The sequence below is a fragment of the Artemia sp. Qi Xiang Cuo genome, chromosome 7 (assembly GCF_049724085.1).
Source record: "Artemia sp. Qi Xiang Cuo chromosome 7, ASM4972408v1, whole genome shotgun sequence".
Classification (NCBI taxonomy): domain Eukaryota; kingdom Metazoa; phylum Arthropoda; class Branchiopoda; order Anostraca; family Artemiidae; genus Artemia; species Artemia sp. Qi Xiang Cuo.
Window position 1 is genome coordinate 74,275,282 of NC_142800.1, and position 19,694 is coordinate 74,294,975.

Genomic DNA, 19,694 nt, shown 5'->3' on the forward strand with positions numbered 1-19,694 from the left:
ACTTTATTATATCCTGTCATGTTAAGGGAAGACCCAGTAGTGATTTTATAATCCTGCCGTAACTACCCCAACTAATTTAACCTTGGTTTTCTATGCCTCCAGGATCAGGTAACGATAAATTTTTATTGCTTTGAATATTAATTTCTTTAAAAAAAAGGGGAAAAAACAAGAGCAAAATACACTTCGGGTCCCAGTGAGGGCCTGCGTGTTCTAGTCCTTTTTTTCGGATTCGGCTATAACTGTAACAATCGGTTTAACCTTGATTTTCTATTCCTTCCGTATACGGTAGTGGTAATCTAACTTTATGCTTATATTGCATTCTTGCAAAAAAAAAAAGGGAGAATACATTTGTGGTCCCCACAGTACCCCGCTTGTTGTGCTACGTCACATAAGGTGATTTTTGTATTTCCTTTTTGTACAGTTCTTGCATAATTGAAATATATACTTAAGGTACTTCAGACACAAATATCTTCAGACGAAGTATTTTGAACAACCTCACAGAATACATAATTATCAAATAAAGCGGTGAAAAGGGGGCTCTTAGAAGACGCCAGCTTGGTAAACAATTTTGACGACGCAGTATATAGCTGTATACAGTTTCGATCCTTAGGTGTGTGTGGGGGAGGGAGGGGGTATTCACGAGTGTTTTGAAGCTTTATTTTTCTGTTTTCTCAGTAGAGGGAGCATTACCCATATCAGGATAGATTATTTCCTTAAATCCGTCTTAGCCAAGTGTGTAGGTCTGGGGTTCAATCGTCTTACCCGCGTTTTTAGGGTTTCAATTGTCTTCATATGTTCATTAGGGAAAGTGTGTCGTCACACTTTTAATGCGAAATTTCCGCCTAAAAAAAGAGAAAAGAAATTTTGTAATACAAATGCTCACGGGCAATATTAGAAAACTTGTATGGTTATATCTTGAAACTGAAAATACTTCTTAAAATTTTGAGAGTTTTATAGTTATCATCTGCTTTGTCTAAATTGCCTCGTAAATTTAAGAAAAAGAAGTCAAGTGGTAAAGAAAACTAAGCTCTTCATCTGACTCTACGGAGCCATTGTCCCTGAAAAATGACTAGAAATAGAAGTAAATCTTTAATTTTTAGTTAAAATCAGTTCTTTTAAAAATAAATTAGTTTGTTTTTTTTACTAATAAAGGAAGTTTTATAAATGTTTTTAAATTAGTTAGTGTTTTTGCAATATAAATTAAAAAATTTAACATTTTAGACACTAGTTTAATCAATTGTGTGATTAAAATCTTTGATAACGGAATTTTCTATTTGCAATGGCGTTTGTGCGGTATCCTTTTTGCATAGGATAGGACTCTTTGACTAAAATCATCCCTCCGAAAGATCACTGTTTTAAGTTTAACATTACATAATTTGATTATTTGAATTCTTGACAAGTGAGCTGTTAAGAAGCCAAATTGGTCAAGTAATTTTTTTTTCCCTGGTTTTAAAGCATCAAAGCATGTGTGTTCATAAGGGTGCTGTTCAGTATGCCTCAAATTTGCAGTGTGCGTCTAGTGTTCATAAGCGTGCAATAATGTGGCGTAAGTGTAAAACCATTTTTTTCCCCAGAGAAATTTTTTCCCTTTTAACAGGTTATGGTTACGAGTTGTCACTGGATAAACTACTGTGATAGAATGAAATATAATTTGTGTACCATTTTCCTCGAATGTCATTTACTTATTTTCTGCTTTTAGGAACCATCTGTATCTGATGAAACCAAACCTCATTTAAATGGCGAAGGAAGGTCAGTTCAACCGGACAAACCTTATATTGATCCCTCACTGCAGTATGATAAAATAACATTGACCAGGGTAAGTTTTCTTTTTTCTACCTTGGTAGTAAGTCATAATTAACGTAAGTGATGTGATTTAAATGATTTCTTTTAAACTACATTTTGTTCAAGTTATTGATTGGCACTTCCGACTTGGAATTTCGAAGAAATATTTTGTTAGTAATTTCTTAGAATGGCAATAAAAAAATTGTCAATAAAATGACAATATAACAAAAAGACAATGCCAATAATAGATAAACACAAAGAAAAAACTATGACAATAACTAAATGACAATATAACAATAAATAAAATGACAATTAACGAATACAATATTTTGTTCTAATGATGTATTGCCAATTCTTACTTGGAGTTTCGGAAGAAAAAAAAAATTTGTACTTTCTTAGAATGACAATTTTAAAAAATGTCAATAAAATGACAATATAACATGAAGTACACTGAAGATTGACAATACAAAAATGTAATGAAAACGAAGGACAATAAAAGTGGATTTAAAAGAGTGAAATTAAAATAAATATTGTTTGAGAATATATGAAGTGTCATTCTAATTGACTGACCGGTAGCGGCAACACTGAAGAACAGCGTAACTTCATATGCTCCGTCGATTAGTTTAATACATTTTCCTTTATCGTGTTTGGTGCGCAGGACAATTGGAGGTTTTCTGTATATCAATGTACATTTTATTCCCTTTTCTCACTAAAAAAAAAATTTAATATCAAAATCGTTTTTTTCATTCCCTTGATGCATGAAACTTCTTCTGTGTGCAAAACAAATGCTTATTAATAAAAGTAGAAGAAAAAAAACTAAATAAAATTGATTGTCACTTCCAATTTGGAAATTGGAAAACATATTTTCTTAGTAATTACTTAGAATGACAATAAAAAATTCTCAGTAAAATGACAGTATAACAAAGACAAATTCAATAACAAAATGGAAGTAGTATTAAAGAAAAACTTAAAAAAAACATTAGAAATTTGCTTATTTATATTTTTGTCCTTTTTTCGAGTCGGACAAAAATTGGGGCGGGGGAGGAGGTTCTTCTTTGTGTCAAACAAATGCTTATTAATAAAAGTAAAAAGCCCAATAGCGTAATTTTTTTTTTTTTTTTTTTTTTATATAAGGAAAATGCACGTTATCTTTTTCAATTGTCGCATCCAACTTTGAAGATTTAAAATAGATTCCAATCGCCGGGCAAATAAAATAAATTTGTGAATTAGTTTGAGGCTTATAAAAACACTACACATTATGCGAACGTTGCTATTATGAAAGCTTTGTGCACAGCTTCCCTTGTCATCTTTAAAGCTAACAAATTGCTTCATTTCTTCTGTTCAACTGTACTAGACTGTATTATTTATATTTGTTTCTTAATTCCCATTCACAATGAGATGTAACAAATATCGAGATTTTACTAGCCTAATTAGAACCTAATTAGAAATACGCTAGCATAATTATAACCTAATTAGAAAATTTTCAGTCGGTCAGAAAATTCCGTAAAAAATTAGCCTAATTAGTTTTTACGGCATTTTCTGACCAGCTGAAAATTTTCTGCTTGACGCAAATTAGCAATAGACGTATCTCAGAATTGTTGAAATCTCAGTGTGAATGGGCCTTTAGATGTCTCAATCTGACCTCCAAATTTAATGTGGCTTTTATTTTGCTATGTTTGTTTTTTCCTGTTTTATTTTTCGTTTGTTTTGTTTTTATAGGTTATTCAGATATTATAAATATATTAAAAATTAAGTTATAAATATATTAAAAATGAGTTTGGCCTTTGTTTGAGTCCATTTTTTATTTTTTATTTTTTTTTGTGCTTGGTTTTATCCCCTGGTAGCACAATGGATAGATGTTCTGCTAGTCAATACGGGAGCGTATGATTTCCGCTGTCGCCTGTCTGGGCGACAGATTTGCCACCTGCCCTTGTATAGGAGACACAGTAGCTGAAATGTCCATTCGACGCTCTGTGTCGAGCGCTTTAGAGCCATCAATGGCTCTAAAAGATCTTCATCCCTTTTACCTTTCCTGGCTGATCCATGGGCTTTTAGCCCTGATAGCCCCCTTTATAGTAACATGGGACTTGGTATATGTTCCTTCTTCCTTTCTTCCTTCTTTTAAGTGCTGAATTTATATAAATGTCTTCAATACAATAAAAGTCGATAAATGTAAAAAAAAAAAAAAAAAAGATTCAAGAAAAAAATTTTCCAGGTTAAACCTGTGGTGCTGAAAAGATAATTAAAGCAAAAAGAGTGACATGTTTTAGGCTAAACCTAACTGCTGTATAGATAGATGGGTCTGGAGTATCTTTATCCTTTTATCTATACCTGGTTGATTCATGGGCTATTAGCCCTGGTAGTCCCATATTTAGTAACGTAAGGCTTGGTATATGCTCTTTTTTTCCTTCTCTTAAGTGCGGAATTCATATAAATGTCTTCAAATCACTGTATGTCAAATAAAGGCCAATAAATGTGAAAAAAAGTCAACAAATAACTTCCAGGATAATACTCCGGTGCTGAAGAGATGAACAAAAGCAAAAAGAGTGACTTGTTATAGGTAAACCTAACTGTAGCATGGATCAATGGATCAGGAGGATCCTTTCCTGGTTTATCCACGGGCTATTAGGCCTGGTAGTTCCATTTTTAGTAACATAGGGCTATGTATGTGTTAATTCTATCTTTCTTCCTTCTATTAATGCGAAATTCGTATAAAAGACTTCAGGTTTATAAGTGAAATGTTCCAGGATAATACTGTGGAGCTGAAAAGAAAAATGGAGCGAAAAGAGAGGCTAGTGTTTTTGGCTAAACTGAACAAGCTCAAATATGCTGCCTGTCCTGTTTATGGGGAAGATGTTCAAAATCTGGTCTCCATTTTGCCTACCTCAAACTAACCCGTTCAGTCCCTTCGACACGCTGATCAACCTTGGTCTGTTTCTGGGTCTGTGAATGTTAGTAATGCCATTGCTTTTAGAGGGTTGAGTCGTAAAAGCTTTTGGAGTCGTACGACCAAATTAGAAAATCTGGTTAGGACTCCCGAAGAGCTTGCTCAAGAACTAACAAATATTTTAACTAGGTAAGCTATTTTTGTTTTATTTCATGTCTTTGTCCTCTGAAATCCTCTCTTAAATTTTATTTTATCTTAGTCATCATTGCTAACTAGTGTAGCCTATTGTTTTTATAGTCAGACATAGTCAAATTCAATTCAGTAGGCTGCCTTTTGACACTTCAGATTTTACAAACACAAGTCCCAGCGAATGCTGTTTGTTGATCATAGATAAGCTCTAAAATATAGATATGTTACAAGACCAGCCTTTTCCTTTTAAGTAAAGAGCAATGTCAAAATTAAAAATACGCCGATGCGAGTGGGGGGGGGGACATTTACTCCAAGCACTTTAATTCACTAGTCAGGTTTCTGGTAATTATTACCTACCAGAAAGGTTTCAGAATAATATTGATCCTTGTTCTCTAAAAACAAAAGAGCATAAAAGCCAGTTGCACTTAATGGTGAAGGGGTGGTTCCCCTCCCTTAGATCTCGAAAAATGCCTTTATTTGGTATTCCCATGGGAAAATGCCCTTTTTGGGGATTTTCATTGAAAAAAAGAATTGCCACTCCCCCCCCCCCAAAAAAAAAATCGTTACTTGGTACCACTGATAAAAGTTCAATTACGTTGCAATAGACCACAAAACAAAAATTTCTAAAAATTATAATCTGCAACATAGACATTTCTACTAGCATTGAAAAAAAAAAAACATTGTTGTAATCAGAATATATCTTTGATTTTCAAAGTATATTCCAAATTTTTATAGCGGGGGGGGGGCAACATTCTGGTTTTTAGATGGGCAAAAGGAATGCGTCGTGAGGTCCTGTATGACATAAAAAATTTTTTATCGTGAATTAGTCAAAAACGCTGGCTCAGCTAATTTTGCCTTGGTCAAGACTAATTTTCTACCTTGGTTTTCGATGAAAGTAAGTATCTTTGAAATTAGAGTACGAAATTACATTATTGATTGGTTTCAACATTTAAGCAAGTACTAAACCCTGATTGCTAACATTAGGAATCCCCATTTCACCGTAAATAGACTTTGCCAACCAAACCCCCCCCCCCCCCACCCCCATACGTGACGCCCTTGCCGCTTATATCCCGTTTATCCAATATACTTCCCACACCGGATTGCATGAGCTTAGGTGATCTAATGGTTTTGCCTTATTTTGAAACTCACCACTGGTGAGCTTTTAGTAAGAGAATTAACCCGTTAATATAGTTTCCTATTTTTAAATGTTTCAAATAGCCTACCTTTCTTTCATTATTATTTATTATTATTATTATTTTTTAGCAACGTTGTTTTTACTTGAAATTACTAAAAAGATGTGCTTTGAAATATCAATGAACAATGGCAAAAGTCAACAAATAAATGCTTACACTAATGGCTAATAATTGATTGAGTCATCCGTAAGACAGCCTACAATTAAGCTGTTACATTGAACTGAAAAAAAAAAAAAAACGCCTAAGGCTATTGTCTGACATTTCCACACTTTGGAAATAATTGCGAAAAACTCTTTGCCAAGCTGTTTTCAAGGAGAGGATAATATAGATCAGGATGATCAAAATGTAATTGAAACCGCATTGTCCGGTTGATTCTCCCTTTGAGGACAGCTTGGAAAACGATTTTGGCTATTATATCAGAAGCAGGAAAAATTTCAGATACGACCTTGTGGCGTGACACTGAAGACATTACACCCGTTTCTCAAAATTCTTTGTTTCTTTATTCCAAAATTGACCCTAGTAAGTTTATTCAAAATAATAGTTTTTATTATCAAAATTATTAAATAATGTTAATTAATGATTAATAATAACATAATTAAATAATAATTATATAATAAATAAGTAACCATAAAAATAATTAAAACTTTACCAGTTTTTTCTTCATTTTGAGATTGACCCTATTAAGTTGATTCAAAATAATGGTTATTTTAAGATTCACATTTGTTGTTCCTGGAGCAATGGCACCGTTCATTAAAATGCATGCTAGTCACACGCCCCCTTCAAGGCTATGGCGCGAACAACGAAGAGAATTCATCTTCAAAAACGAGCTGACTGTCCCTGGAACTATTTTACATACCACAGCCAGTGCTATGATGACTCAATTTCCGGATTCTCGACTCATCCAATATGATTGTGGTAAGAAGTGTTAAGATTCTATAGTTGTTAATCCTGTTCCATTACACTGGAGCGCAAATTTTTTTAGTGAAATCGGGCACCGTACCCTTTGTAGTTTCTGTAGAATTTCGGTATTTCAAAAATCGCAATATTTTATAGATTTTAATTATATACGAGTTTTAATAAAACAGAAATTCTATATATAATTCAATAAAAATATAATAAGTTATATTTAATCAATTTATTTTGAATAGACTATAACTATATAAATAATTTATTAATTTACATATATAAATGTATGTGGAATCTACCAGGTAGAATGTAGATTCTATGTTGGGAAGCTTGCTTGTCTCATCTTGTCAGCCGGCATGTAATATACCAAGAGTGGGGAGCAGGTCTTTGAGATCGTCAGTGATTCATGAAAATGTAGGAATAGTAGTGACAATATACTGTTTCTTCTCATTCCTGTTATTGTTTTTCGCCAAACTGCATATGAATATATTTCAAATATTCTTCTTAGCTTTTTGGCTTCTTAGCTTCTATATTTATAGTTTCAAAAAATATGCTTTAACGTTGAAATTATGAATTGCCGTTATGATTAGCGCTATAGTTCTGTGAAATTGGGTTTTATCAACGAGTTTGACCATTAATGTGATGCGAGTATTGGGAGTCCTTTTGGGAGTATTCCCTACTTATAGATTAGGAATTCCCTACCTATGGGGAATATTCTTGTAAGCAGGACAAATTCAAAGACAATCAAGGGCTCAGGGTTAAGTGCTCTTATTGCACTTCCTTGCTAAAGAGCCACGAACCGGAGGTTAGCACAGCCGGTTTGGATTATCGAGGCTAGTGTCTTCTTCTTTGCCTTACTCTTAAGAACTTGCAGTTATATAACGTAAAGGGATAAAGCGCACGTATGAAATAAATTCTTTAGGCAAGGTAGAAATTCCATAATCTTAAACTCAAATTACTTACAGAATTTTTTTTTATTGGGGGGGGGGGACTCAATTATGGGGAATATTGCTTTTTAGGTCTTATATATTTAAATAATTTATAATAAAATTAAAATTTCAAAATATTTTATTAAAACTGCTTACGTGGATTGGTATGCAAGGAGCCATTTCTGACAGCCTTTATCTGGATCCCGGAATAGTTATGGAGAAAAGAATTAGCGTACCTATTTTTCTAAAATTTTAAAGTAATTTGTATCAAATAAAATCTTATATTATAGAGGCTAATTTTTTATTTCTTCCTAAATGTATGTGAAATATACCAGATAGAATGTAGGTCGGGTGTTGACCCTGCTTGTCTCATCTTGTCAAGCCGACATGTGATGTACCAAGAGTAGAGAACTGGGGAGTGGGGAGCTGGTCGTTTGGATCGCCAGTGGCTCATAAAAGTGTAGGTCTAGGAGAAACAATATAATTGTCTCTTCTCATTCCTGTTATTGTTTTTCGCCTAACTACATATAGATATGTATTATTTGAAGGGGGGGGGGGGTGACAGACTCAATTACGGAAAATATTTCTTAGGTATAATGTTTCATTGTTTTTTTGTTTTTTTATGGAACTTTGCATTTTGGAAGAGGGATTTTGAACATAGTGGAACTCCTGGTATGGTTTTTATTACCGTCTCTCAAAAACTTCAGTACCGGCAACCCCGCCCCGCTTTTTTTAGATTTTCAAAACAAATGTTAATTGTCTGAGTATCTTGCCTACAGGCTGATATTATTTTTCAGGTAAACTGCAAGTGTTGGATCGGTTATTGCGTGATTTGAAAGTGGGCAAACATCGAGTCTTAATATTTACACAAATGACGCGAATGTTGGACGTTCTTGAAAGTTTTTTAACATTCCATGGGCATACTTACCTCAGACTAGATGGCTCTACCAAAATTGATCAAAGACAGGTTTGTATCCTATTCATATACGAAATATCACTATACTAATTATTTTTTTTGTCGTGTCTTGTAGTGGCGCAGTGGGATTCATCTCTGCTTGGGCTTAGGAAGCCCGGCAAGACTTTCATACCTAGACATGTATGTCTAGCCTTGCACTTACTTAAGCATGGAAGTTCAGCTAGAAATGCATGTGAACTCTTAAGCATAGATGATAAGTATAGTGCAAAAGATGCTTCATTATTAGTAGACTTTGAACTCCTAGACACAGTTCTAGACTCTGGAACTCGATGCTTAGCTGCAGTTTGTTGCAGCTAAGCATCAAATTTTCCTTGAATTGCCTGGATATTGGTCATGGTTACGGCATGCGCTGCAACCTAGTAAAGAACGAAGTAAAGCCCGTAGTAACCAAAATCATAATAATGCCTTTTGAAAAAAAGTCTAGTGCGTAAGAAACACCATTTGAACCTGATTTCAGAAATGGTAACTTATTTTGACTAGTCTTATGACTAAGTTCGTTTCGAAATAAAGTGGGAATTTTGAAAAAAATATCCTTTAAATACCTCGAAAATGGTATTGGATCGAAATGAAAACAAATGAAAACTTATAAAAGCCAAAAACCCCTCATAGGAGAATTACAGTCCCCCATCTTGAGAAACTAGGAAAATCTATTACGCATCAGAATGTCTGGACAGACACATGTCTATCCAGGAGAGAACGCATAAATATAACAAGAACGCATCTGAATGTCGCTTAAGATATTTATTGTGGGCAACTTTCCGATATCTCTGTGTTCAGAATAAAAATACAGTGACAATTTTATCAATTCGCGAAATAAGAATTCAACGATTACTGATAAGGAATTTTCAATTAAAAAGAAAGAAATAACAGCAGCTGTTCAGGCTACCAGATAATTAACTAACAAAGTTTGGAATTTGCCTATTTCAGATTCTTAATAAATGGGAAAGAACTTAGCAGATAATTACATAGTTGGCTAGGATAAAGAGTTGCCTTTGGATTAACTTTTTCAAAGAAAATAATTCAGCTGTTTTTGGGAATCTATCAAAATTTAACTCTTGAGAGTGTTGATCATCAAGATAAAGCCATTTTTAAAATTACTGTTGTAATTACCATGTTTGCTACCAGAGGGCGTAAGATGCCAGAAGCGTAGTTCAAAGAGCATAAAGAAATCTGGAAAACCAGATTAAAAGAAAAAACAATTAACATTAAGCAAATAAAATCAACTAAAAATAAATCACTATATAATAAATTTAGCTTACGGGTAAACTGCCACCTAACTCCTATCTCTCTCTCTCTCTCTCTCTCTCTATCTCTCTCTATCTCTGTATGTGACTCTCTCTCTCTCGCTCTCTATCACTCTCTCTCTCTCTCTCTCTCTCTCTCTCTCTCTCTCTCTCTCTCTCTCTCTCTCTCTCTCTCTCTCTCTCTCTCTCTCTCTCTCTCTCTCTCTCTCTCTCTCTCTCTCTCTCTCCGCCATTCTCTCTCTCTCCCTCCGCCATTCACTCTCACTCTCTGTTTCTTTCTCTCCCTTTCTTACTCGTCTTCGCTGTCCGATGTTCATCCCACCTTTTACTGTATTAGAATTAATGATTTTTAAATTTTTTCAAGTATAATGGAAGTTATAAATGCATGTAACTTGATTTTAAATGTTTCTTTCTCTTCTACTGCTTTTGAAATGATGCTTTCTAATTTGTTCTCCTAGCTTTTTGGCAAAGAGGAAAAAATAACCCACTGATCACTCATTAGTCTTCTCTTTTTCCCAAATTAAAAAGTGTCAAAATAATCAATTTGATGTTTTGAATATTAGGCATTAATGGAAAGATTCAATTCGGACAAGCGGATTTTTTGCTTCATTTTATCAACAAGAAGCGGTGGAATTGGTGTGAATTTAACTGGAGCTGACACAGTAGTCTTCTACGATTCGGATTGGAATCCTACAATGGATGCCCAGGTAATATTAATTATTAATGTTATTAATTAATAACTAAACATTATTAAGGTAATTCACTTTAGCGTTAAACACGGTTGTTGAAAGGCCTATGTAATGTACAGTGTTTGTAATGGGTTGGAATACTAACACACTAACCAAATATTTAAAGGAACTTAAATAGATGAGAGGACGCAGAATCACGGGTTTGCCAAAGGCCTTCTTTTTTAAAATCAGATAATATTCTGTTTATTTTGTTTTTGTTAAAAACATAACAGTAGTTCAATTTGGTTTTGCTGCAAACGCTAGTCATGGTTGTGGTGTCAAACGCAACCTACTAGAGAATGAGCTGTAGCCCATAGTAACCGAAAATTTGGAAACGCGTTTTGAAAGAAAAACGAAAAACTCATATTAGTAAGGGTCGCCATTTAAAGCTACTTCAGGAATAGTGACCGAGTGAGGAACAGGACCTGGAACCTCCTTAAAACGGTGTGGATCCGAATGAAAACTGCACTACTGAATCTCATCAGCAGCGACATAGCAAATCACTTACACATGGGAAGCACTGCTGTGTTCCTTTTTTTTTTTATTTGTCGCTGCTAGTGGGCCCTAAAACATTCAGAGATATTTAATGGTTAATTGAAAAATTAATTCGTATTCAAAAGTTATGAAAACCTAATTCTTGTCTGCGAGCTTAGTATTAGTCAAAAAAGTTGCTATTAAAATAAAATGTAGTGTTTGACAAAATCGTTTTAAGTAGTTTTTGCTTCTTTTAATTTCTTCCCTCAACTCCTCTGAAAATAAGATACAATGTTGAAAGCACATAATCTTTTTTTGCCAGAACTATCATGTTATCTGGCTAAAGACAAATATGTGCAATATAAGTATCAAGCTGTACTAACCTGCATTTCCATATGGATTGTGGGTAATCGGACCTATGATACAAGTATACCTTTTTTTGTTTATTCTAATTTAGTTAGAGATATTCCACAGGTTGATTTGTAAACTATTAATTTTCTGTAATAAATTGTGTCTCTGGTTCCAGACTTGCACCACTCTTTGCTTAGGTACAACAGAGTTGTTGAAGTGTAAATGTTGTTGTAAGTGTTGTTGGGATGGAAACGGATGTTGCTTGTTCTATATCTTGTGTTATTACTTGAAACTGCTTTATAATTTGCAATTATGAGAATTTTGACAGCTCTGGTACTGTTATATTAATTAGTGAATAGGGTTAAAATGGAGGTATTTTTGCTGTGGCGTCGAAGGACACCAATTATTCGTCTAGCTTAACAACTTCGTTGTTTTTAATTTGCCAAAATGCATTTTGTTTGCGAAATTTTGTTCAAGCTGCTCAAAGTTTTGTTTCAGGAAGTGAAATTATAAATGTATTTATTTATAAAGACAAATGTAAGATCAAGATAAATATATATTATGTATAAATATATTATGAAATGTATATATTTGTTTGTGTCCGCTTACAGAAATAAAAAAAAATCGTATTTAACTCTAAAGCTTAATTACCAGTATTCAGTTCACATAAACAGTTTTGTTAGTGAATCATGAATGTTGCTGATAAATCCTTCTCAGAAAGATAAAATGTTAAATATATAAAAGTTTGATAGTAACGGGCGCAAAATTTTAAAAAAGAAAGTGCGGGTTAAAAGTAGTAACCTGGGTTCAACTTCTGGACAGGCTCAATTTTTTTTTACCCGACGCAAAGACCTTTGTGAAGAAGCTACGTTAATCTGGATGCAATACTATGCAAAAGTTAGCATAGAATGAGCTAAAAAAATATGGTATCAAGCAGCTTAAGAAGGTATAGCTTCTCTTTGAATGTGTAATTGCATTTTGGAAGCAACAGATTGTTAATGTTTGAATTTTTACGGATGGAAAGCGTGTTCATGTGTAACTATTAAATTATGCTTACTCATTTTCATGGACTAACTCAGCAAAACCGACAAAAATATTTGATTAATTAATTGTTAGAATTGTAGTTACGTAAGTTACGTTATTGTAGAATTGTAATTTCGTAACCCAACATAGTTATGAAAGTTGAAAAGAATCTTTATTTGAGTTTTTGAAAATTTAAGTTTGAATTTAATGCTCTTAAAAGGGTTAGGATTCAACTTGTTTTATTTTTAACATGTTTAACTATATTTTAGCTTTTAATTATTTTTTTAGCATAAATAGATTCTTTTGGATTTAAGATCAGCACCGACGATCAGTTTTACGGAGTTTTTCAATTTACGGAGATCAGCACCGCCGGTTTGGACCTTAAGGGTCTAGTGCCGCATCCTTTACCTTTTTTTTTCTATAAAATGTTTACAAAAAGTTTGGCTAGTATGTAGAACATAGGTAGTTGAAAGACGTGAAAATGCACATTATGATTCTGTTCATTTTGATTCTGAGATTCGTTTCTGATATGTAAATTTATATTCAATTCTGATTCTCAGGTTCAGGATTCTATTGGGTCTAAGAAGTATTTCAGCAAATGTCATGACTAAGCGTAAATTAACAATTTTACTAGCAATTGGCTTTAAATAAAAAAAAAACGAAATGCAGCAACCTAGAAAATGTTTTCTCAGAGGACACTGTTTCCATTTATACTTTGTTAATGGTTTTGAACCTCTAATTAACTTTTTTTTTTTTGTCTAGGCTCAAGATAGATGCCATCGGATTGGTCAGACAAGAGATGTGCACATATATCGCTTAATATCAGAGAAGACGATAGAAGAGAATATCCTGAAGAAAGCCAATCAAAAACGGCTACTTGGCGATCTGGCCATTGAAGGGGGTAACTTCACAACGGCCTACTTTCAAAAAGTATTTTACACTTGATAATTATTTTGTGTTTTTATTTTGAAAATAAGGGTATATTCAGACACACTGGGAAAACGACCTAGCGTTTTACCAAAGTGTATGGGCAGCTTATAATGTTGCAATTGTCGCGAGTTTCGGAAAAATCACTGGACACAATCTAGTGTTTGGTGTTTTCGAATTTTCCTCAATTTTTTGTGTTTTTTTTTTTTAATGTTTTGCGATACACTAATTTTGCCTTATTTTTACCTTCGTCGACTTCCGTGCTGCGTTCGACTCAGTGGACCGAGAAGTTCTTTGGCGGATTCTAGAATCGACAGGCCTCCCTAAGAAATACTGCAGAGTCTTCAAAGCTCTACACCATGGGACGGAGAGCTGTGTTCAAGTGAACGGCCGCCGCAGCCCGTTCTTCCAAATCACGACAGGAGTGCGTCAAGGATGTGCAGTTGCCCCAGAGCTCTTCAATGTCATCATAGACTACGTTGTGACAAGGACTACTTCACGTCTCAGCTTTGGACTCAAGTTTGGAGATCGTGTCATTACAGATGCTGATTTTGCCGATGACTTGGCCATTCTGGCGGACTCCATGGAGCAGTTGCTGGAAGCGCTTCGAATCCTACTAGAAGATGCTGCAAAAGTAGGACTGCAGATAAACTGGACTAAAACGAAAATTATGGCAATAGACCCATCCTCTCCTGCTGCCAATCCTTCAGTTAGCCTGGATAGCCCCACTAGCATCGAAGTTGTCCAAAGGTTCACCTACCTGGACTCCATAATTTCTTCAGATGGCTCGCTTCTTTCTGAACTACAAGCGAGAATATCCAAAGCGTCTTCTGCCATGGGCAGACTGAACCGTCACCTCTGGCGAAAACCGAACATCAGTCACACAACGAAGCTGCGGATTTTCAACGCCCTCGTCGGCTCTGTGATGCTCTATGAAGCTGAGACGTGGCAAGCTTTAGCCGCAACCCTCAAGGCAATTGATGTCTTTCAGTCGAAGAGCCTGAGGAGGATCGAAGGTCTACGATGGTTTGACTTTGTCAGCAATGAAAAGCTGCTGCCGCTCACCAAGCAGTCTCGGTTTTCGACCCAAGCAGCCGAGCGAACACTACGATGGTTCGGACACCTACTTCGAATGCCTCCACACATACCTGCGAAAACGATCCATGACTTTGACCCTGTCAAAGCCGGTTGGGAGGGACCTCGCGGCCGACCGAAGAAACGATGGTCTGACAGCCTGTCCGAGTTCCTGGCGATGGCAAATATCAGGCTGAGCGATGTGCAAACGCTTGCCATGGACCGAAGTGGATGGAGGAGGCAGACGTCACTCTCTACGCCGAGCAGCGCCCGGCAGGAGACATAAGTAAGTAAGTAAGTAAGAAATGCCATGAAATTCCAAACGCTTGATGGTGTCAGGGGCGTCCCGCGGGGGGAGGCCCCCCCCCCTCAACTTTTTTGCATTCGGTAAAATTTTCGCCAAAGGCGAAAATTTTGTAAAATAAGCTGAAATTTAGCAAAATTATTGATTTCTGCAGAAAATTCGGCATAAATCAGGTAAAAATTTATGAAGATCCCCCCCCCCCTCAATAAAATGAAACTCAGGACGCCTGTGGTTGATGTTTTTTCTTTGTCGACACTAGTACCAGTTTCCATTCTTGGTGGAGTGTTGCTACCCATACTCACTGGTTCGTACCACAAAAACGTTATTTTGGGGTGGAAGGGTCTTTGTCGTAGAGACAGGCAGATGCAACATTCAAGACATCGGATTAAGTGCACTTGGTTGGCTTACAACCTTCCCACTATACTCTTTTGTCATTTGTTTGTTGATAATTTATCTTTAAGAAAAAAACACTATTTAGGTTATTAATACAAAATTTGGGTTTTAATTTTTTTTTTTTTTTTTTTTTTTTTTTTTTTTTTTTTTTTTTTTTTTTACAAAATGTAAACAGTATCGGTTCTGTAGGCCATGGATCTCTTTATATGGTGATTTACCAGTGTGTCTGAATGTACTAAAACTTAATTCCCAAACAGTTTCCAGTAGATAAGGCTGACTTGAAATCCATATTCTAGGTTTTTTTTTACTTCTTCCCTGTCTAGATTTTGAAAAATACCTTCTTTTTGAGGTGGGGGGAGGTATTTTAATAAAGACGAGGTCTTTTTTGGTATTTCTAGCGGAGAATTTGGATAGATGACGACCCCCCCCCCCCCCCCGTTGATTAATTAGTTGTTTGATACACTGATTAATCAAAATGAAATGAAAAAATGAACATTTTATTTCATGATATAACAAAATGATATCTAATCAAAGTGGAAATTAAAAATCAAAAAGACAAAACAAAATGCAAGACTTTTTGTTAGCTGAGTTGTAGCCTATGTTAGTGTGTTCCTGTCATATTTTCTTCTGCTTGGGGAAGTTTCCAGGGGTGAACTTTACAGGGGAAATTTTTCAGTGGGGGAATTTGCCAGAATTCCTATGCGAAATTCTTTTTTTATGTCTTGCTTTCTCTTCGCCGACTCAATTTTACGCGTGGAGATGTTAAGGATAATTTTCCGGGATAAACTGTCATCAAAATTGATTTGTCTAGAGGATATTTCCATGGGAAGGGGGAATTTTTCTATGGATGTAAGCTTCCGTCAATCGATTGACTCAAGCATGATTGACCGTCTAGGAGCCTGTTTAACGCTTGAGTCAAGCGTTGATGGTCAGTGATAAAAAGTTTGAATAATTCAATCATTTTGATCAAAAGCAGTGTGTTAGATTAGCTTTGGTCGATATTGAAGGGCTGATTGAAGGGTCGATTGAAGATTAATAGAAGCACACGTCGATGGATGGACAGAAACTTTTGATCAAAATGACTGAACGTCTAGGGTCTATATATATATATATATATATACATACATATATATATATATATATATATATATATATATATATATATATATATATATATATATATATATATATATATATATATATATATATATATATATATATATATATATAATATAGTTTTTGTCCCCTTTGTTTCCTGTGGGAATTGTTTAATTTAATCTTCAGTTTAAAATAATATTGCTTTTAATGTGAGAGAAAAAATCGCGAAATTTGAAAAAGAAAAAAAAAACGTGAAAGTGCGAACCTCTTAAATCTTGTTTTGTCTGATTTTTTTTTTTTTTTTTTTTTTTAATCAGAACCATTAAGCTGGTTGAATTTTTGGGTTTTGTAATTTTCATTTAAAAAATAAAACATCTTATCTTCTTAAACAAACAATAATTCTATCCATTTATATTTATTTTTTATCTTTGTGTTCAAAACTGAACACTTCCGAACCTAGCTGAAAAGTGAAAAACTTGGTCAAAGCGATCAAAGGCTTTAGAGTAATAAAGCCAAGACAGATAGTCTCTATGAGAGGCAAAGCTGGCACAGCTTTTTCAGAGTTATATAGAAATGATTCTTTCATTTCTTAATGATAGTCTGTCATCCTAGAGCAGAACTGAAGCAGATATGCTTGCAATAAGGATAATTCAGATAGTCTATCAGTTCTGTAAGCCATTTGAAGGCGATTGGTGACCATATCATTATTGCTTCTTCGGATTTGGTCACGACTTTCAGAAAGATTTGTATTCCCCCCCCCCCTCCCCCTCTGAATATAAGATACACAGTTGATAGCACACAATCTTTTTTGCCAGAACTATCATGTTATCTGGCTGAAGACAAAAATGTGCAATATAAATTTCAAGCTGTACTAACCTACTGTTCCATGTGGATTGTAGGTAATCGGACCAATGATACAAGTACACTTTTTTTTTCAGTTTCATGTTGTTTGCTTATTTGTTTTATTTTAATTGAAATCCCACCAACAGGCTGAGGTCAAACTTTTGGGGAAGAAGAAAATTTTAGTTTTGGGAGGAAAATTTGGCTTAGGGGGGAGTGAAGCGGCAAAAATTAGTTTTGGGGCATTTTTTTATACTGAGGGATATAAAAGGATCTATCTAGGGAGGAGTGGTCTATATTTTCCACCCTTTGTGGAAGTACGCTTATTCACTTCTGTTTTTAGTTATTTTTATTTGTATTTTATCTACGTTCGTAACTTCTTTACATCCTATGTTTTGGACATGAATGGGCTTTTGAATATGACAAATGATGGTTAGAGTACCGAGGACACTATACACAAATTCCGAGTCTTGAAATTGGTTAAGTGGAAGCTTATAAATCATACACGTCTCAGAAATTTTTTTAAGATTACCAGGGAACTTATTCTTAATGATAAAACGTTCGGTACAAGTGTTCCCTTTATCACCTAATGGGTGCCAAGTTTGAAAATAAGGAACGTGTGTGAAAAATCAACAGAAAGGGAAGCAAAAATGATATATAATCATGGGGCTCCACAATTTGTAAATTTCCCGATTTCTGTAGCGAAAGAGAAACACTGCCATAAATCTAAGCTATACATTAATATACTATTAAAATTATTCAAGTTTAAACACTTGCTATTAGCTAAATGACTTACCTACGAAAAAATGTTTTTAGAAAGGCAAAATATGCTGTCCATTCTATTATGTTTATCTCTATAGACATATCACTTTTATTACTGAATTCCAACTGGCCTATATTTTTTCATTGTCTCTATTTATTTTTGTATTGCTCCACGTCGGGTTGTTGACAAATGGATGTTAAAAACCGTTCTGTTGAATTTGTTTAAAACAAAAGGAGTTCCCCCTTGTTTCTCCCTACCAGCCTCGAGCTTAATGTTTTGTAAATGGCCTTATGACTGAAATTAGACACCCCTGAAGGTTTAAAGCCTCGATTATAAGTAAGAAGAGTTTCAAAACCTAATTTGTTAACAAATCAGTTAATTGCAAGCTTTAAGAAAAAGACATTCCCATTTGATAGCTGCGAAGTAAGTCTCATATTATTAATTGTTTCGCATTAAAAGCTATGCTTTACGACAGAACAGTTATAATAATATTTTGTATATCTGGAGTCTGAGCTTCGTTCGGTGATAATTATTCGTTTAATAAGATAATCGTTAGTTCTCCTTTGTGAAAAAAAAAACGATCTAAATAGGTCATGACCTAGGGATAATTCGTTTAGGGCCTTCATTAATTTTGTAAAAATATTTTCCACTAGAATGACGTCATAAATACCCATACATTAATGGTTTTACTTTCTATTAAAAAAAAAGGGTAAAGAATGCGGCACAATACAATCCTATCGGTGGTGCTGACCTCCGTATCATAGCCCAATCCCTATATAAGTCCTGTTAGAATACGTGTTAATTACAGATTTGGAGATGGGTTTGGACTATTGGTCTGAGTCTAGACCATAAGTGTCTTATCAATAGAAAAGGCATTGGACGTCATAGATCTATTGATCCATCTATTATGAAAATAGAAGCTATTTGCTCTTCGGAGCTGGAGGATTTCCCTAGTAAAAGCGAAAAAGTAAAGAAGGCTATCAGGGGAGATGTGGCAAAAATAGCAAGTAGTGCATTTTAGATTCTATCCTTGTTTAAAATTATTCTGAAAAGGAAGTCCTTCCAGAGGCTTACTTTCGACTATTAAAAAGGGTACTAGCCCTTTGAGTTTCCAATCGAATGAGCCTGTTTTGAAGTTTCTACGACAACGTCTTATATAAAAACCTTATATGCCCCCAGAATATAACTGAAAACCTTTGCCCTTAGGGATGTGGGGGAGTGTCCTCCTCAAAAATATATTTTCTATCTGGAAATCAACTACGCTGAAAAAATTGCTATCTCAAAATTTTGATTGGATGTGTTTGGTTGAATGCTGGGCGTCGGGGGGGGGCTAGTTGCCCTCGAATCACTTGCGACTATTAAAAAGGCTACTAGCCCTTTGAATTTCCAATGGAATGAGCCTGTTTTGAAGTTATTACGACAATGCTTTCTATAAAAACCTTATTTGCCCCCAGGGCATAACTTAAAACCCTTGCCCTGAGGGCTCTGAGGGGGTTATCATCCTAAAAGAAATCAAGTCCTTGACTTTCAACTCCATTGGACAAAATACATATTTAAAAATTTTAATTCAACGTGTTTGGGAAAATGGTGGGCGTGAGAGGGGCGTTAGTCAC

The 19,694-nt window shown here is 34.8% G+C and overlaps 1 protein-coding gene across 1 annotated transcript in view; it reads left to right on the forward strand.

The window, feature by feature from the left end:
• The window catches only part of LOC148950675 (chromatin remodeling protein domino-like), a 31,249-nt gene extending 17,028 nt beyond the window's left edge, over positions 1 to 14,221 (forward strand). Inside the window, 6 exon segments of the mRNA XM_089091918.1 lie at positions 1,700 to 1,816; positions 4,530 to 4,858; positions 6,764 to 6,966; positions 8,684 to 8,853; positions 10,670 to 10,813; positions 13,445 to 14,221. Coding sequence (XP_088948044.1) covers positions 1,700 to 1,816; positions 4,530 to 4,858; positions 6,764 to 6,966; positions 8,684 to 8,853; positions 10,670 to 10,813; positions 13,445 to 13,627 — 1,146 coding nt within the window. The 3' untranslated portion in view covers positions 13,628 to 14,221.
• The last annotated feature ends 5,473 nt before the right edge of the window (positions 14,222 to 19,694 follow it).